The following is a 20175-nucleotide window of genomic DNA, read 5'->3' as shown; positions in this document are numbered from 1 at the left end:
GTTGTTGAATCTTGTTATGTTCATTAAAACAAACACAGTTGACAGCGAGAGGACGTTTATTTTTTTGCTGAGTTTATTACATTCAAACTAGTTGTCGTCACAACTCAGAAAACCTCGATGCCTTATATGCTTTTCTGCAAATATAAATGTTGAATGTAGTGTTAAAATATTGAATGAGGCAAAGGTGCAGAAAGCTGAGGATGTAGAAGTGACTACAGAGGTAGTACGTGTAATAAGCCTGTGGTCACTTGGTGACTTTCTGCTGGAGTAGCACTCAGTGTCTCCCTGCCTCCCTGGCTGCCTGGCTGGAATCTCCAGGCCTGCAGGTCATTGAGAGGCCTCACTCTGTAAGAGGAAACCGCAGAAGTCAATGAGTTTTTCAGATTGTGGACAAGTAGATGTGCCGTAACCACATACTGTAAAGCATTCTCATCCAGCTCAAGTACTCATTGCTGGTGAATACTGCATTGCTGGCGAAACCAAATACAGGCATAACATTTACATTACATTTACATTTAAGTCATTTAGCAGACGCTCTTATCCAGAGCGACTTACAAATTGGTGCATTCACCTTATGACATCCAGTGGAACAACCACTTTACAATAGTGCATCTAAATATTTTAAGGGGGGGGTGAGAAGGATTACTTTATGCTATCCTAGGTATTCCTTAAAGAGGTGGGGTTTCAGGTGTCTCCGGAAGGTGGTGATTGACTCCGCTGTCCTGGCGTCGTGAGGGAGTTTGTTCCACCATTGGGGAGCCAGAGCAGCGAACAGTTTTGACTGAGCTGAGCGGGAACTGTACTTCCTCAGTGGTAGGGAGGCGAGCAGGCCAGAGGTGGATGAACGCAGTGCCCTTATTTGGGTGTAGGGCCTGATCAGAGCCTGGAGGTACTGAGGTGCCGTTCCCCTCACAGCTCCGTAGGCAAGCACCATGGTCTTGTAGCGGATGCGAGCTTCAACTGGAAGCCAGTGGAGAGAGCGGAGGAGCGGGGTGACGTGAGAGAACTTGGGAAGGTTGACGGGCTGCGGCGTTCTGGATGAATTGTAGGGGTTTAATGGCACAGGCAGGGAGCCCAGCCAACAGCGAGTTGCAGTAATCCAGACGGGAGATGACAAGTGCCTGGATTAGGACCTGCGCCGCTTCCTGTGTGAGGCAGGGTCGTACTCTGCGGATGTTGTAGAGCATGAACCTACAGGAACGGGCCACCGCCTTGATGTTAGTTGAGAACGACAGTTTGTTGTCCAGGATCACGCCAAGGTTCTTAGCGCTCTGGGAGGAGGACACAATGGAGTTGTCAACCGTGATGGCGAGATCATGGAACGGGCAGTCCTTCCCCGGGAGGAAGAGCAGCTCCGTCTTGCCGAAGTTCAGCTTGAGGTGGTGATCCGTCATCCACACTGATATGTCTGCCAGACATGCAGAGATGCGATTCGCCACCTGGTCATCAGAAGGGGGAAAGGAGAAGATTAATTGTGTGTCGTCTGCATAGCAATGATAGGAGAGACCATGTGAGGTTATGACAGAGCCAAGTGACTTGGTGTATAGCGAGAATAGGAGAGGGCCTAGAACAGAGCCCTGGGGGACACCAGTGGTGAGAGCGCGTGGTGAGGAGACAGATTCTCGCCACGCCACCTGGTAGGAGCGACCTGTCAGGTAGGACGCAATCCAAGCGTGGGCCGCGCCGGAGATGCCCAACTCGGAGAGGGTGGAGAGGAGGATCTGATGGTTCACAGTATCGAAGGCAGCCGATAGGTCTAGAAGGATGAGAGCAGAGGAGAGAGAGTTAGCTTTAGCGGTGCGGAGCGCCTCCGTGATACAGAGAAGAGCAGTCTCAGTTGAATGACTAGTCTTGAAACCTGACTGATTTGGATCAAGAAGGTCATTCTGAGAGAGATAGCGGGAGAGCTGACCAAGGACGGCACGTTCAAGAGTTTTGGAGAGAAAAGAAAGAAGGGATACTGGTCTGTAGTTGTTGACATCGGAGGGATCGAGTGTAGGTTTTTTCAGAAGGGGTGCAACTCTCGCTCTCTTGAAGACGGAAGGGACGTAGCCAGCGGTCAGGGATAAGTAACATGCACTTTTACACTTTGGTCTTGATGGATTCCAACACTTATCCAGGCTAACATCCAGGCTGAAAACTACTCAGTGATATTCCCAGTCCATCATTGAATCTCATCCTTTGGCCACATCCACTTTCCTTATCTTAAGTTTGAAGTACGTCGTCATGGTACTGAAAAACAAACTCACAGGATAATACAACCTCGTTATGTATGTGACGTCACTGTCGGACTCTGAACTGGAAGTGCTGACTGATGATTTAGTGAGTTGAGTTTCTTAGTGTTGATGTTTCCAGATGTTTGTCTCCCCCTGCCCTTTTCTTAATTTTCCCCTTATCTTTGCTTCCCTGATTTCTAAGAACCATAATGGGGGTAATGCAATACAAGCCATTGGAGGCCTTAGTCAGAGGCTGTGTCACAAAAATACTTTTTCAAAATGTTGTTACATTACAGCCTTAATCTAAAATTAAGTAAATAGTTTTTTTGCCCTCATCCATCTACACTCAATACCCTAAAAAGAGAAAGCAAAAACAGTTTTTTTAGTATTTTTGCAAATGTATTAAAGAAAAGAAAATATCAAATTTGCGTAAGTATTCAGAGCATTTACTTAGTACTTTATTGAAGCACCTTTGGCAGTGATTACAGCCTCAAGTCTTCTTGGGTATGACGCTACAAGTTTGGCACACCTGTATTTGGGTAGTTTCTCCCATTCTTATTTGCAAATCCTCTCAAGCTCTGTCAGGTTGGATGGGGACCATCACTGCACAGCAAGTTTCAGGTCTCTCCAGAGATGGGCGGCAGCGTAGCCTAGTGGTTAGAGCGTTGGACTAGTAACCGGAAGGTTGCGAGTTCAAACCCCTGAGCTGACAAGGTACAAATCTGTCGTTCTGCCCCTGAACAGGCAGTTAACCCACTGTTCCCAGGCCATCATTGAAAATAAGAATGTGTTCTTAACTGACTTGCCTGGTTAAATAAAGGTAAAACATTTTTTTTTTTAAAGGATGATCGATCAGGTTCAAGTCTGGCCTCTGGCTGGGCCAGTCAAGGACATTCAGAGACTTGTCCCGAAGCCACTCCTGCATTGTCTTCCCTGTGTTCTTAGGGTCGTTGTCCAGTTGGTAGGTGAACCTTCACTCCAGTCTGAGGTCCTGAGTGCTCTGCAGCAGATTTTCATCAAGGATCTCTCTGTACTTTGCTTTGTTCATCTTTACCTTGAACCTGACTAGTCTCCCAGTCCCTGCCTCTGAAAAACACCCCCACAAGATTATGCTGCCACCACCATGCTTCACCTTAGGCATGTTGCCAGGTTTCCTCCAGACGTGGCGCTTGGCATTCAGTCCAAAAAGTTCAATCTTGTGGGCTGTCATGTGCCTTTTTCTGAGGAATGGCCTCCATCTAACCACTCTACCATAAAGAACTGATTGGTGGAGTGCTGCAGAGATGGTTGTCCTTCTGGAAGGTTCTCCCATCTCGACAGAGGAACTCTGGAGCTCTGTTAGAGTGACCATCGGGTTCTTGGTCACCTCCCTGACTAAGGCCCTTCTTCCGCAATTCCTCGGTTTTCCCGGGTGGGTCTTGGTGGTTTCAAACTTCTTCCATTTAAAAATGATGGAGGCCACTGTGGTCTTGAGGATCTTCAATACTGCAGACATTTTTTGGTATCCTTCACCAGATCTGTGCCTCAACACAATCCTGTCTCGGAGCTCTACGTACAATTCCTACGACCTCTTGGCTTGGTTTTTGCTGTAACATTCAATTGTCAGCTGTTGGGCCGACAGGTAATGTCCAATCAACTGAATTTCCCACAGGTGGACTCCAATCAAGTTGTAGAAGTTTTCAAGGATGATCAATGGAAACAGGATACACCTGAGCTCAATTTTTAGTTTGATAGTAAAGTGTCTGAATACCTATGTAAATAAGGTTTTTCTGTTGTTGTTTTTTTTATAAATGTGCAAAATGACTAAAAATCTGTTTTTGCTTTGACATTATGGGGTATTGTGTGTAGATTGATGAGGAAAAAAGTTAATTTAATCCATTTTAGAGTAAGGTTATAACGTAACAAAATGTGGAAAAAGTCAAGGGGTTTCCGAATGCACTGTAGTGCACTACTTCTGACCAGAGCCCTATGTGTTCTGATCAAAAGTATTGCACTATATAGTGAATAGGGGCTCAGATGCAAAGCAGTCAGAGGGAGACTAAGGGGGAGCAGTACTCACCTAGCCCCCCCTGTAGGTCAGATTATCTGCCATGTGGATAGGAAAGTTCCCCAGTGACTTGAACCAGCTGGATGGGCTTTGGGTAGAAGCAGTACTTCTGATGCTGGTGCTGCTTATCCTGCTGCCTCCATGGGTTACTATACATGAGATCTGACTAGGAGCAATAATGTCATAAACCACATATTTACTACTTAGAAACTAAGGATGAAATGAGTGCAGAAATGAATTTTTAAACCTTCTACAAACCCTGTTATAACCTATACTCTATGGTAGTGGTGTAAAGTATTTTAGTAAAAACAATTCGTTTTTTGTGGTATCTGTACTTTACATTGCTATTTATATTTTTGACAACTTTTACTTTTACTTCACTACATTCCTAAAGAAAATAATGTACTTTTTACTCCATAGATTTTCCCTGATACCCAAAAGTACTCGCTACATTTTAAATGCTTAGCAGGACAGGACAATTGTCTAATTCACGCACTTATCAAGAGAACATCCCCGGTTATCCCTACTGCCTCTGATCTGGCAAACTCACTAAACACAAATGCTTCATTTGTAAATTGTGTCTGAGTGTTGAACTGTGTCCCTGGCTGTCCGTATATTTAAAAAACAAGAAAATTGTGTCGTCTGGTTTGACATTTTAAATTATTCATACTTTTACTTTTAATACTTAAGTATATTTAAAACCAAATACTTTTAGACTTTTACTCAAGTAGCATTTTACTTTGTGACTTTCACTTTTACTTGAGTTTATTTCATTTTAAGGTATTTTTACTTTTTCTCAAGTATGAAAATTAAGTACTTTTTCCAGCACTTCCCTATGGATGAGTGTGTGTAACCATATTCTCTCTCTACCCCACAGGAGAACTCTGATACTCTGGACTATTCTCTATTCTACCTGTTTCCTGGGGCTAGCTCAAGCACACCCTGAAGGTGAGGTTTCATTATTTCATTCTGAAGTAAGGATTCAAAAATCCAATCATGTATTTTTATTGAGTTTTATTATAGCTGTTCAGCAGAACATTGTATTGCATATTGTCAGTGTCAAATTGGTACAGCCTAGCAAAAACACACTTGGAAAGTGCTGGGGCAAAACGTGTATGATATACAATAATGTAAAGGGGTGAAATGTGGACTGTAAAATGTATCATAACCCAGCTGAAACAGCTTTACTTCATTCAATCCTTCCAAACATAAGTCCTTTATCATTTAACGTGTTTCGTGAAGTTGAGGATGATCTATCTATCTATCTATCTATCTATCTATCTATCTATCTATCTATCTATCTATCTATCTATCTATCTATCTATCTATCTATCTATCTATCTATCTATCTATCTATCTATCTATCTATCTATCTATCTATCTATCTATCTATCTATCTGTCTGTCTGTCTGTCTGTCTGTCTGTCTGTCTGTCTGTCTGTCTGTCTGTCTGTCTGTCTGTCTGTCTGTCTGTCTGTCTGTCTGTCTGTCTGTCTGTCTGTCTGTCTGTCTGTCTGTCTGTCTGTCTGTCTGTCTGTCTGTCTGTCTGTCTGTCTGTCTGTCTGTCTAGAGGCTCAGCTGAAGCATGTTTATTCTGAGAGAGGCAACAATCCTTTCTCCAACAGTAGTTGCTATCTCCTTTACTTCTTTCCGGTGTGGAAGTGAAGAGATTGTGGAGACAAAATGCTCTCTGTTCTATTTCTATTGTGGGAGATGTGTACTGAAGATTCTACGGGGATTGCATCTTCTGAATCTTCTGATATCCTTCCCTCTTCTGTCTCTGATGCAACGGCTGCGTTTACTGTGGAACTCTGCCAAGATGTTCTAATAAAGGATGTTTGTGAAGATCTGGATGTAATAGGGTCAAACCTAGAGTTTTGGCATTCACTGTCCCCCTTCCTATAACAGACTACTTACTCCTATTATGTTATTACATTTCATCTTGTATCTAGCAGACTGTAAAATAATCTCTCGGAACCATTATACAGATAATTGTAAGCTACAGTATCATGGGATATTCTGCTGATGAAGTAAGTTTTTGTTCTTGTCTTCAAGTTCAGCTTCAGTTTGATGTCCTTTCCATGTGTAGGGAGGTCTGTCCAGTGATCATGCCCTCCCTGCCTCCCACTTGCCTGCACATAGAAATGTCACAAATGCCACCCTACTCCCTATATAGTGCACCACTACGGGTCCTGGTCAAAAGTAGTGCTTCAAATAGGGAATAGGTTGTCATTTGGGACGCTGCATAATGTACAGCCCACCCCCTTCCTTCCCCCCTAACATGACTTATGGCTCAACAGCCCTTAAGAATCATAGCTGCAGTGTCTGTACTGTTCTGTATTTCCTCTCTATTGTAGCACTATAATTCAACTCAGTGTTTAGTTGACTGTTGCCCACATTTGTTTTGCATTAGCCAAGGGGAAGTTGTACTTTCACATCTGAAGCCATGTACTGTAGCCCTATGTGGGTCACGAAGAGGATTAATCGTTTCAACCACCTTACTTCAACCTGGTGCAGAGAGTTAAACATTTTGTTTGGGAGACAGATACAGAGATGGGGAGATTGATGAGAAAGATATATCACAGAAAGTGATTGGCATAAACAGCAGTCAAACTACTCCCTCCAGGGACAATGTGTGGTGTAGGGGCGGCAGCGCTACCTCTAGACCAAGCTGGAGAAACAGGGGGGTATTTTAATGCTGATCTAAGAAGTTTTAAACACCAGATTCAGACTTTATTGCATTACATTACATTACATTACATTTAAGTCATTTAGCAGACGCTCTTATCCAGAGCGACTTACAAATTGGTGCAATCACCTTATGACATCCAGTGGGACAGTCACTTAACAATAGTGCATCTAAAACTTAGGGGGGGTGGGGTGAGAGGGATTACTTAACCTATCCTAGGTATTCCTTAAAGAGGTGGGGTTTCAGGTGTCTCCGGAAGGTGGTGATTGACTCCGCTGTCCTGGCGTCGTGAGGGAGTTTGTTCCACCATTGGGGGGCCAGGGCAGCGAACAGTTTTGACTGGGCTGAGCGGGAGCTGTACTTCCTCAGTGGTAGGGAGGCGAGCAGGCCAGAGGTGGATGAACGCAGTGCCCTTGTTTGGGTGTAGGGCCTGATCAGAGCCTGGAGGTACTGAGGTGCCGTTCCCCTCACAGCTCCGTAGGCAAGCACCATGGTCTTGTAGCGGATGCGAGCTTCAACTGGAAGCCAGTGGAGAGAACGGAGGAGCGGGGTGACGTGAGAGAACTTGGGAAGGTTGAACACCAGACGGGCTGCGGCGTTCTGGATGAGTTGAAGGGGTTTAATGGCACAGGCAGGGAGCCCAGCCAACAGCGAGTTGCAGTAATCCAGACGGGAGATGACAAGTGCCTGGATTAGGTCCTGCGCCGCTTCCTGTGTGAGGCAGGGTCGTACTCTGCGGATGTTGTAGAGCATGAACCTACAGGAACGGGCCACCGCCTTGATGTTAGTTGAGAACGACAGGGTGTTGTCCAGGATCACGCCAAGGTTCTTGGCGCTCTGGGAGGAGGACACAATGGAGTTGTCAACCGTGATGGCGAGATCATGGAACGGGCAGTCCTTCCCCGGGAGGAAGAGCAGCTCCGTCTTGCCGAGGTTCAGCTTGAGGTGGTGATCCGTCATCCACACTGATATGTCTGCCAGACATGCAGAGATGCGATTCGCCACCTGGTCATCAGAAGGAGGAAAGGAGAAGATTAATTGTGTGTCGTCTGCATAGCAATGATAAGAGAGACCATGTGAGGTTATGACAGAGCCAAGTGACTTGGTGTATAGCGAGAATAGGAGAGGGCCAAGAACAGAGCCCTGGGGGACACCAGTGGTGAGAGCGCGTGGTGAGGAGACAGATTCTCGCCACGCCACCTGATAGGAGCGACCTGTCAGGTAGGACGCAATCCAAGCGTGGGCCGCGCCGGAGATGCCCAACTCGGAGAGGGTGGAGAGGAGGATCTGATGGTTCACAGTATCGAAGGCAGCCGATAGATCTAGAAGGATGAGAGCAGAGGAGAGAGAGTTAGCTTTAGCAGTGCGGAGCGCCTCCGTGATACAGAGGAGAGCAGTCTCAGTTGAGTGACTAGTCTTGAAACCTGACTGATTTGGATCAAGAAGGTCATTCAGAGAGAGATAGCGGGAGAGCTGGCCAAGGACGGCACGTTCAAGAGTTTTGGAGAGAAAAGAAAGAAGGGATACTGGTCTGTAATTGTTGACATCGGAGGGATCGAGTGTAGGTTTTTTCAGAAGGGGTGCAACTCTCGCTCTCTTGAAGACGGAAGGGACGTAGCCAACGGTCAGGGATGAGTTGATGAGCGAGGTGAGGTAAGGGAGAAGGTCTCCGGAAATGGTCTGGAGAAGAGAGGAGGGGATAGGGTCGAGCGGGCAGGTTGTTGGGCGGCCGGCCGTCACAAGACGCGAGATTTCATCTGGAGAGAGAGGGGAGAAAGAGGTCAGAGCACAGGGTAGGGCAGTGTGAGCAGAACCAGCGGTGTCGTTTGACTTAGCAAACGAGGATCGGATGTCGTCGACCTTCTTTTCAAAATGGTTGACGAAGTCATCTGCAGAGAGGGAGGAGGGGGGAGGGGGCGGAGGATTCAGGAGGGAGGAGAAGGTGGCAAAGAGCTTCCTAGGGTTGGAGGCAGAAGCTTGGAATTTAGCGTGGTAGAAAGTGGCTTTAGCAGCAGAGACAGAGGAGGAAAATGTAGAGAGGAGGGAGTGAAAGGATGCCAGGTCCGCAGGGAGGCGAGTTTCCTCCATTTCCGCTCGGCTGCCCGGAGCCCTGTTCTGTGAGCTCGCAATGAGTCATCGAGCCACGGAGCGGGAGGGGAGGACCGAGCCGGCCTGGAGGATAGGGGACATAGAGAGTCAAGGGATGCAGAGAGGGAGGAGAGGAGGGTTGAGGAGGCAGAATCAGGAGATAGGTGGGAGAAGGTTTGAGCGGAGGGAAGAGATGATAGGATGGAAGAGGAGAGAGTAGCGGGGGAGAGAGAGCGAAGGTTGGGACGGCGCGATACCATCCGAGTAGGGGCAGTGTGGGAGGTGTTGGATGAGAGCGAGAGGGAAAAGGATACAAGGCAGTGGTCGGAGACTTGGAGGGGAGTTGCAATGAGGTTAGTGGCCTCAAACAGCATGGTACAACGACTGTACCTGGTGGTAACCAGATGGCTTATTACGGTACCATATTTCAGCTACATTACTCCATGTTAGACAGAGATGAAGGAGAGATGATTTGTATAAAGCAATACACCATTTAGAGGACTGGCCACCCCACATAGCCTGGTTCCTCTCTAGGTTTCTTCCTAGGTTTTGGCCTTTCTAGGGAGTTTTTCCTAGCCACCGTGCTTCTACACCTGCATTGCTTGCTGTTTGGGGTTTTAGGCTGGGTTTCTGTACAGCACTTTGAGATATCAGCTGATGTACGAAGGACAATATAAATAAAATTGGATTTGATTTGAAAATTTGATTTACTGTAGGTGAGCCATACACCGTTAAAGGTGTTTTGTAACACTACAACTAGTGGCAACTGAGCTGCCACCAATGTTAAGGAGACAAAACCTTAACTTTGCTAGTTGTTAAAACTCATAATCCTGAAATGTTCTGCAACATGACATGGTGTTGTAACACCACTTAATCAAGAGTTGTACAATACCTTACCAGAGATTGGGAAAGCTACTGGAAAATGTTGAAAACACTATTATTTGTGTTTCAAATCCTGTCCAGTGCAGAATTACTTCCCTTCTTCTGGAGTTTTCAAATACTGTAAATGGGAGTCCCTTCTCTTATTTCGTATTCCCCGCTCTTATATGGTGTGTCACACCGTGTGTGTTGTTAGACTCCTCATTGGTAACACCAAAAGGTCAACGGTTAAGTATTATTCTCAAATAAAAGACACCAGAAAAGATCGCTGTATGAAAATGCAAATGAATAAGATTGTCCAGGATAATAAGACCTGATTTTAAAGCATCAAATGCTTTATTTCTTCTGTGGCAAATTATCCAATGACAACAAAACATTAACAGGTCTTTCACATGGTATATTGATAACGTAAGACAGTTCTAAGATCTGTAAGGTATTTATCATATTCTTCAAAATCAAGAGAATATGACAGTGGAGACTGCTGAGGGGAGGACGGCTCATAATAATGGCTGGAGCGGAGTAAATGGAATGGCATCAAACCATGTGTTTGATGTGTTTGATACCATTCCACTGATTCCGCTCCAGCCATTACCACGAGCCCGTCTTCCCCAATTATGGTGCCACCAACCTCCTGTGATGACAGAGTACCACAGTATGAGTCATAATAGCCATAACACCTGGCGGTCAAACAAGACAAAATGGATCCAATTGTTTTTCCACCATTCATTTTCCCAACAGGGGATTTAAATAACACTTAAAATAAGGGCTGCGTTTTGTGTAAGCTTACCCTGTCATGACATTTTGATAACCGTGTAAATCTCTCAGACAAGGTGACTTTTATCAATATATTCAGCTTTATTTCCCCCCCAGAAATGAAATGCTAATTAGCTGCTAATGTGGCTATCATAATGAACTACAAATGCCATGATGATCTGGACGAGACTGCCAAATCGAGGCAAAGGTTAGAATCTCTGGATTATCTATCTAATGTCAGCTAAATTTAGTACTGAATACATTGGCTACATTTCTTTAACCCTCCTGCTGTGTTCCGGTCGAATTGTACTGAAGTTTTCTCTCTAAAAAATGTAGTTAATTTTATCTGATTATCTGATTGTCATAAGGTTCCATGACTTTGTCCACACAGGGCAGCTGAACACACAAAATACATTTGGATGATTTTCATTAAATTTTGGGTGTTTTATTTAACTTTTGTACACATGTGGTGTTCCCGGTCAAAAATGACCGGTCATTAGAAATGAATGGGTGAGACTGCAATTAGTGTATAGAATTGAGTTCAGCCACATGCCCATTTATCAGATGGACACACTTCCTCTCCTAGACCCCCACACGCATGTGTGTTTGAATACACACACACACACACACACACACACACACACACACACACACACACACACACACACACACACACACACACACACACACACACACACACACACACACACACACACACACACACACACACACACACACACACACACACACACACACACACACCTCACTCCACTTTTTGGCTTCCATGGCAATCCCCCACAGGAACCTTTCCCCAATAGAATCTTTCCCCCACTGGAGAGACATCTGTTGGCATTCTCACAAACAATCGCAACATTGTTTCAATAATATATAGAACTTTTCTTGCAGCTCTGGTATATTAAGCTTTTTTGAGGCCTTGCTCACAATTCATTCTGTGGCAGCACAATGACCAAACAATATACTGTATGTGAGGCTCTTGATCATATCTTTGATCATGACTGTCATGCAGGTGAAAGAGGACCCAAAAGCGACTTAACAGAAACAGAGTTTATTTAAGTCCAAACAGGGAATAACAGAAATCCTCTAGACTTGTAGAGGGGAAATAACTGGAGAAGCGGCCACAGACTGCAGGTCGCTTCGGGTAGGCGCAGGCCGTAGTCGACAGAGACACCTGCTCACACGCAGCTTCTGATGAAGGCAAAAAACACGACAGGACAGGGCGATACACAATCACAGCAAAAACACGACAGGACAGGGCGAAACGCAATCACAGCATGGTGAATACAATACAAGGAACCGACGGGACAGGAACGGATCACAAAGGAATAAATAGGGACTCTAATCAGGGAAAGGATCGGGAACAGGTGTGGGAAGACTAAATGATGATTAGGGGAATAGGAACAGCTGGGAGCAGGAACGGAACGATAGAGAGAAGAGAGAGCGAGAGAGTGAGAGAGGGGAGGGGAGAGAGAGGGATAGAAGGAGGGAAAGAACCAAATAAGCCCAGCAGAGGGAAACGAATAGCATGGGGAGCACAGGGACAAGACATGATAATAAATGACAAACATGACAGTACCCCCCACTCACCGAGCGCCTCCTGGCGCACTCGAGGAGGAATCCTGGCGGCAACGGAGGAAATCATCGATGAGTGAACGGTCCAGCACGTCCCGAGACGGAACCCAACTCCTCTCCTCAGGACCGTAACCCTCCCAATCCACTAGGTATTGGTGACCCCGTCCCGAGAACGCATGTCCATGATCTTATGTACCTTGTAAATAGGTGCGCTCTCGACAAGGACGGGAGGGGGGAGGAAGACGAACGGGGGTGCGAAGAAAGGGCTTAACACAGGAGACATGGAAGACAGGATGGACGCGACGAAGATGTCGCGGAAGAAGCAGTCGCACAGCGACAGGATTGACGACCTGGGAGACACGGAACGGACCAATGAACCGCGGAGTCAACTTACGAGAAGCTGTCGTAAGAGGAAGGTTGCGAGTGGAAAGCCACACTCTCTGGCCGCAACAATACCTTGGACTCTTAATCCTGCGTTTATTGGCGGCTCTCACCGTCTGTGCCCTGTAACGGCAAAGTGCAGACCTCACCCTCCTCCAGGTGCGCTCACAACGTTGGACAAACGCTTGAGCGGAGGGAACGCTGGACTCGGCAAGCTGGGATGAGAACAGAGGAGGCTGGTAACCCAGACTACTCTGAAACGGAGATAACCCGGTAGCAGACGAAGGAAGCGAATTGTGAGCGTATTCTGCCCAGGGGAGCTGTTCTGCCCAAGACGCAGGGTTTCTGAAAGAAAGGCTGCGTAGTATGCGACCAATCGTCTGATTGGCCCTCTCTGCTTGACCGTTAGACTGGGGATGAAACCCGGAAGAGAGACTGACGGACGCACCAATCAAACGACAGAACTCCCTCCAAAACTGTGACGTGAATTGCGGGCCTCTGTCTGAAACGGCGTCTAACGGGAGGCCATGAATTCTGAATACATTCTCAATAATGATTTGTGCCGTCTCCTTAGCGGAAGGAAGTTTAGCGAGGGGAATGAAATGTGCCGCCTTAGAGAACCTATCGACAACCGTCAGAATCACAGTCTTCCCCGCAGACAAAGGCAGACCGGTAATGAAGTCTAAGGCAATGTGAGACCATGGTCGAGAAGGAATGGGAGCGGTCTGAGACGACCGGCAGGAGGAGAGTTACCCGACTTAGTCTGCGCGCAGTCCGAACAAGCAGCCACGAAACGGCGCGTGTCACGCTCCTGAGTCGGCCACCAAAAGCGCTGGCGAATAGACGCAAGAGTGCCTCGAACACCGGGATGACCAGCTAACTTGGCAGAGTGAGCCCACTGAAGAACAGCCAGACGAGTGGAAACAGGAACGAAAAGGAGGTTACTAGGACAAGCGCGGCGACGCAGTGTGCGTGAGTGCTTGCTTAACCTGTCTTTCAATTCCCCAGACTGTTAACCCGACAACACGCCCATAAGGAAGAATCCCCTCGGGATCAGTAGAAGCCACAGAAGAACTAAACAGACGGGATAAGGCATCAGGCTTGGTGTTCTTGCTACCCGGACGGTAAGAAATCACAAACTCGAAACGAGCGAAAAACAACGCCCAACGAGCTTGACGGGCATTAAGTCGTTTGGCAGAACGGATGTACTCAAGGTTCTTATGGTCTGTCCAAACGACAAAGGAACGGTCGCCCCCTCCAACCACTGTCGCCATTCGCCTAGGGCTAAGCGGATGGCGAGCAGTTCACGGTTACCCACATCATAGTTGCGCTCAGATGGCGACAGGCGATGAGAAAAATAAGCGCAAGGATGAACCTTATCGTCAGACTGGAAGCGCTGGGATAGAATGGCTCCCACGCCTACCTCTGAAGCGTCAACCTCGACAATGAATTGTCTAGTGACGTCAGGAGTAACGAGGATAGGAGCGGACGTAAAACGTTCTTTTAGAAGATCAAAAGCTCCCTGGGCGGAACCGGACCACTTAAAACACGTCTTGACAGAAGTAAGAGCTGTGAGAGGGGCAGCAACTTGACCGAAATTACGAATGAAACGCCGATAGAAATTAGCGAAACCTAAAAGCGCTGCAACTCGACACGTGACCTTGGAACGGGCCAATCACTGACAGCTTGGACCTTAGCGGAATCCATCTGAATGCCTTCAGCGGAAATAACGGAACCGAGAAAAGTAACGGAGGAGACATGAAAGAGCACTTCTCAGCCTTTACGTAGAGACAATTCTCTAAAAGGCGCTGTAGAACACGTCGAACGTGCTGAACATGAATCTCGAGTGACGGAGAAAAAATCAGGATATCGTCAAGATAGACAAAAACAAAAATGTTCAGCATGTCTCTCAGAACATCATTAACTAATGCCTGAAAAACAGCTGGCGCATTGGCGAGACCGAACGGCAGAACCCGGTACTCAAAATGCCCTAACGGAGTGTTAAACGCCGTTTTCCACTCGTCCCCCTCTCTGATGCGCACGAGATGGTAAGCGTTACGAAGGTCCAACTTAGTAAAGCACCTGGCTCCCTGCAGAATCTCGAAGGCTGATGACATAAGGGGGAAGCGGATAACGATTCTTAACCGTTATGTCATTCAGCCTCGATAATCCACGCAGGGGCGCAGAGTACCGTCCTTCTTCTTAACAAAAAGAACCCCGCCCCGGCCGGAGAAGAAGAAGGCACTATGGTACCGGCGTCAAGAGACACAGACAAATAATCCTCGAGAGCCTTACGTTCGGGAGCCGACAGAGAGTATAGTCTACCTCGAGGAGGAGTGGTCCCCGGAAGGAGATCAATACTACAATCATACGACCGGTGAGGAGGAAGGGAGTTGGCTCGGGACCGACTGAAGACCGTGCGCAGATCATGATATTCCTCCGGCACTCCTGTCAAATCGCCAGGTTCCTCCTGAGAAGTAGGGACAGAAGAAACGGGAGGGATGGCAGACATTAAACACTTCACATGACAAGAAACGTTCCAGGATAGGATAGAATTACTAGACCAATTAATAGAAGGATTATGACATACTAGCCAGGGATGACCCAAAACAACAGGTGTAAACGGTGAACGGAAAATCAAAAAAGAAATAGTCTCACTGTGGTTACCAGATACTGTGAGGGTTAAAGGTAGTGTCTCAAATCTGATACTGGGAAGATGACTACCATCTAAGGCGAACATGGGCGTAGGCTTCTCTAACTCTCTGAAAGGAATGTCATGTTTCCGAACCCATGCTTCGTCCATGAAACAACCCTCAGCCCCAGAGTCTATCAAGGCACTACATGTAGCACCGAACCGGTCCAGCGTAGGTGGACCGACAAAGTAGTACAGGACTTTGATGGAGAGACTTGAGTAGTTGCGCTCACCTGTAGCCCTCCGCTTACAGATGAGCTCTGGCTTTTACTGGACATGAATTAACAAAATGTCCAGCAACTCCGCAATAGAGGCACAGGCGGTTGGTGATCCTCCGTTCCCTCTCCTTATTCGAGATGCGAATCCCTCCCAGCTGCATGGGCTCAGTCTCAAAGCCAGAGGAGGAGATGGTTGCGATGCGGAGCAGGGAAACACCGTTGATGCGAGCTCTCTTCCACGAGCCCGGTGACGAAGATCTACCCGTCGTTCTATGCGGATGGCGAGAGCAATCAAAGAGTCCACATCTGAAGGAACCTCCCGGGAGAGAATCTCATCCTTAACCACTGCGTGGAGTCCCTCCAGAAAACGAGCGAGCAGCGCCGGCTCGTTCCACTCACTAGAGGCAGCAAGAGTGCGAAACTCAATGGAATAATCCGTTATGGACCGTTCACCTTGGCATAAGGAAGCCAGGGCCCTAGAAGCCTCCCCACCAAAAACTGAACGGTCAAAAACCCGAATCATCTCCTCTTTAAAGTTCTGGAATTTGTTAGAGCAATCAGCCCTTGCCTCCCAGATAGCTGTGCCCCATTCTCGAGCCCGGCCAGCAAGGAGTGAAATGACGTAAGCAACCCGAGCTCTCTCTCTAGAGTATGTGTTGGGTTGGAGAGAGAACACAATCTCACACTGCGTGAGAAAGGAGCGGCACTCAGTGGGCTGCCCGGAGTAGCAAGGTGGGTTATTAACCCTAGGTTCTGGAGGCTCGGCAGGCCAGGAAGTAACAGGTGGCACGAGACGTAGACTCTGGAACTGTCCAGAGAGGTCGGAAACCTGAGCGGCCAGGTTCTCCACGGCATGGCGAGCAGCGGACAATTCCTGCTCGTGTCTGCCGAGCATGGCTCCTTGGATCTCGACGGCAGTGTAACGAGCGTCTGAAGTCGCTGGGTCCATTCCTTGGTCGGTTCCTTCTGTCATGCAGGTGAAAGAGGACCCAAAAGCGACTTAACAGAAACAGAGTTTATTTAAGTCCAAACAGGGAATAACAGAAATCCTCTAGACTTGTAGAGGGGAAATAACTGGAGAAGCGGCCACAGACTGCAGGTCGCTTCGGGTAGGCGCAGGCCGTAGTCGACAGAGACACCTGCTCACACGCAGCTTCTGATGAAGGCAAAAAAACACGACAGGACAGGGCGATACACAATCACAGCAAAAACACGACAGGACAGGGCGAAACGCAATCACAGCATGGTGAATACAATACAAGGAACCGACGGGACAGGAACGGATCACAAAGGAATAAATAGGGACTCTAATCAGGGGAAAGGATCGGGAACAGGTGTGGGAAGACTAAATGATGATTAGGGGAATAGGAACAGCTGGGAGCAGGAACGGAACGATAGAGAGAAGAGAGAGCGAGAGAGTGAGAGAGGGAGGGGGAGAGAGAGGGATAGAAGGAGGGAAAGAACCAAATAAGCCCAGCAGAGGGAAACGAATAGCATGGGGAGCACAGGGACAAGACATGATAATAAATGACAAACATGACAATGACACTGGTGAGGAGGAGACAGTCCTTGTTACACTTTGACACAAAGTAGCCTGTGATAAATAGCACAAAATATTTAATCTGAGCATATGTTATAGCCAAAATAATCCATACATTATGCTTTTTTTTTAAACTCAAAAACGAGTTGTATGATCTCAGGTCAATGAGGCCTACAGGCCAGGCCATAAATAGCAAATAGAAGAAAAAAATCTTGTAATGTTAAAAATAAATTAAGTTGATAAAAATATCTAACACAACATTAGGTGATAATACTGTATATGTATTATTATGGATTCATAATCAGCTATAATGGGGTGGTCATTTTGGACCGGGAACACAGAATTCATTAACATGAAACGAACACAACAGGAGGGTTAAATTCACAATTTTGTGAACTGTCTTGTGCAAGTTTTAAATGGACACAATACCTGTGAGCAAAGGTGTCAGCTAGAGATGACGTGCAGGAGCTTGCAGGGATTTGCAGTCTTGCATGATGTCTACTTTGATGCTAATTAGCTTCTTCTTTTTTTATCTGAGAGTAAATAGAGTCGAATATATTGACAAAAGTCACCTTGTCCTTGAGAGATTTATCAAAGGTTATCAAAACGCGAAGCCAGGGAATGCCTACATGAAACATCAGCCCTTATTTGAAGTGTTTCTAAAATTCCCTATGGGAAAAATGAAAGATGGAAAAACTATTGGAACCATTTCCCTATTTGAACACTAGGTTTTATGGGTATTATGACACCTCCACTGTGGGGCTCTATAATATTCAGATATATTAATATATACATTATATTCAGATGTATTGAATCACAGTACAGTTGAGTTACATGATATGATTGACGATTAACAGTTCAGCAGTGGTGGAAAAAGTACCCAATTGTCATACTTAATAGAAAGTTACTCAAGTAAAAGTGAGTACTTTGGGTTGTCAGGGAAAATATATGGAGTAAAAAGTACAATGTTTTCTTTAGCAATATAGTGAAGTAAAAGTTTTCAAAAATAGAAATAGTAAAGTACAGATAGCTCAAAAAATGACTTAAGTAGTACTTTAAAGTATTTTTGCTTAAGTACTTTACACCACTGCAGTTCGGTTGGCATTAGTCTTTGATCCTTGATTGGCTTTGGATAGGATGAACCAGCCGGTGGCTAATATGGTTTTCTGCAGGGAGAGCAATAATGACAGTACACAAATGCAGAATTAGTAACTAACTGTTATAATATAAACTGCTAAATTAATATACAATACTTAAACATATCAATAGCAATATGCAAATACATAATGAATAAAGCTATGCAAATATAGCAACAAGATAACAATATGAATGTCAAAAGTGGGATGCAATAACATGTAGCATAGTAAGCCAAAGCTTAGAACAAGCTTAATTGCAGTGGCTATTTAGTGTAGCATGTAACATGTGGGACAAACATCAAACAATAGCAGTATTAACTACAAATCAGGGTTAATTTTTATTTAAAAAATGAATTCAAGAAAGGTTCAAACAATGACGTACTGTATGAATTTACCAGCCTACATGTAGCATCAACAAAACTGATCAATAAATCAAAATGGCGGCTTGACTTGGACCATTAGCATGCTACGCAAAACAAATGTTCTTGTTGAATTCCTTGTGAATTCCTTTTCTGTTGACTTCTTCAATGTGATACTCACGTTTCCCTTGACACATACCTCCTTGGATTGTTTTGGAGAGTTTCACCTGAGTATTGGGTGTGCCCGCACCTCTCTGTATTTGTGAAGGACCCATATTGAGGGGAGGTGCCTTCTTGAGTATTATGGTGGTTCCCCAAAATAATAATTATATAGGTGCATGACGCTACCTACTCTATTGGCTGTGTATCAGCCTACTATTCTGCAGTATGAATTCATTACACTTTGTGAAGAAATTGCCTTACCAACTAACCCTGCAGCAATTAAAACCTCACCTATTCTACTACTTTGGTACATTCTAATCCTACGGCAGCCTAGCAGCCTGGGAGGATGGGACACTATCGTTCAAAACATCTTGTAACTCCTCTGCAGTAAAATCTTGTACACCCAAGTACTTCTCTGCCGCCACAACATCTATCCACTGCTTTATGTTCCATTCCTGCGGTACAATTGGCAACCATGGCCATGAATGCCAAAAAAAAAAAAACATATTGAAGCACATGTTATTCCTATCACTCTTTTTTTGGCCTCAGCCTACTCACAGTGAACCTCTTAGGTCCAGGGTGAGGGACCCTATCTTCCTCTGCTACTCTCTTCACTGCCTCAGCATACGACACCTTCTGCACTACTCTGATCTTGGCAACCTCAAGCTGCCTTTCTCTCATGGACACCCCTGATCTCCAGCACAATGGGTACCCATACAGTTTAGCGTGGACCCATTAAACCTTTTGTTTGTCTGAATTTGCAGGTTTTACGCACCAGCCAAGCTTCTGGTAGAGATCGATGGTCCCCCTTTGATTACCTATAACGTTTACACACACACACACACACACACACACACACACACACACACACACACACACACACACACACACACACACACACACACACACACACACACACACACACACACACACACACACACACACACACACACACACACACACACACACACACGCGCGCGCGCATTCCAGTTATCACTCCTTTCAACAGCGCCCTGCTCCAGAGAGGAAAGCAAGTCACAGTTATTGTCCCCATTCGCATGGTGCGGAGAGCATGCTCCCTCTGGCCGGCATTAATAATAAAAAATAATAAAAAATAGAAACAATTCCACTTCTCTTTCACCGACATAACATTCCTCAACCTCTTGTCCACCCAACCCAACAACACATACTGTATGGATCTGCCAGAAGGCAAGTATCCATTCTCTCCAAAAAATCTCACTCCCACTGGGCCAGAATCATCTTTTTCATCATCAGGATGAGGCTTAAGCTCGGCGGTCTTCACCGCACCTGCCAGTTAATTCATCCTCACTCTCGTCACTTTCAATTTCCTTTTGTATCTCTTCCAAAACCTCTTTGTGATCCACCACTCCATATTCACTCAACATTTTCCACTTTTCAGTTTTTT

At 46.0% G+C, this 20175-nt stretch overlaps 1 protein-coding gene across 1 annotated transcript in view; it reads left to right on the top strand.

Moving 5' to 3' along the window:
• The window catches only part of col27a1b (collagen, type XXVII, alpha 1b), a 167452-nt gene that overhangs the window by 8164 nt on the left and 139113 nt on the right, over positions 1 to 20175 (top strand). Inside the window, exon 2 of the mRNA XM_046346768.1 lies at positions 5141 to 5211. Coding sequence (XP_046202724.1) covers positions 5141 to 5211 — 71 coding nt within the window. The remainder of the gene's footprint in view (positions 1 to 5140; positions 5212 to 20175) is intronic.

Source organism: Oncorhynchus gorbuscha, linkage group LG04 (genome assembly GCF_021184085.1).
Source record: "Oncorhynchus gorbuscha isolate QuinsamMale2020 ecotype Even-year linkage group LG04, OgorEven_v1.0, whole genome shotgun sequence".
NCBI lineage: Eukaryota > Metazoa > Chordata > Actinopteri > Salmoniformes > Salmonidae > Oncorhynchus > Oncorhynchus gorbuscha.
This window is presented reverse-complemented; position numbering and strand designations above follow the sequence as displayed.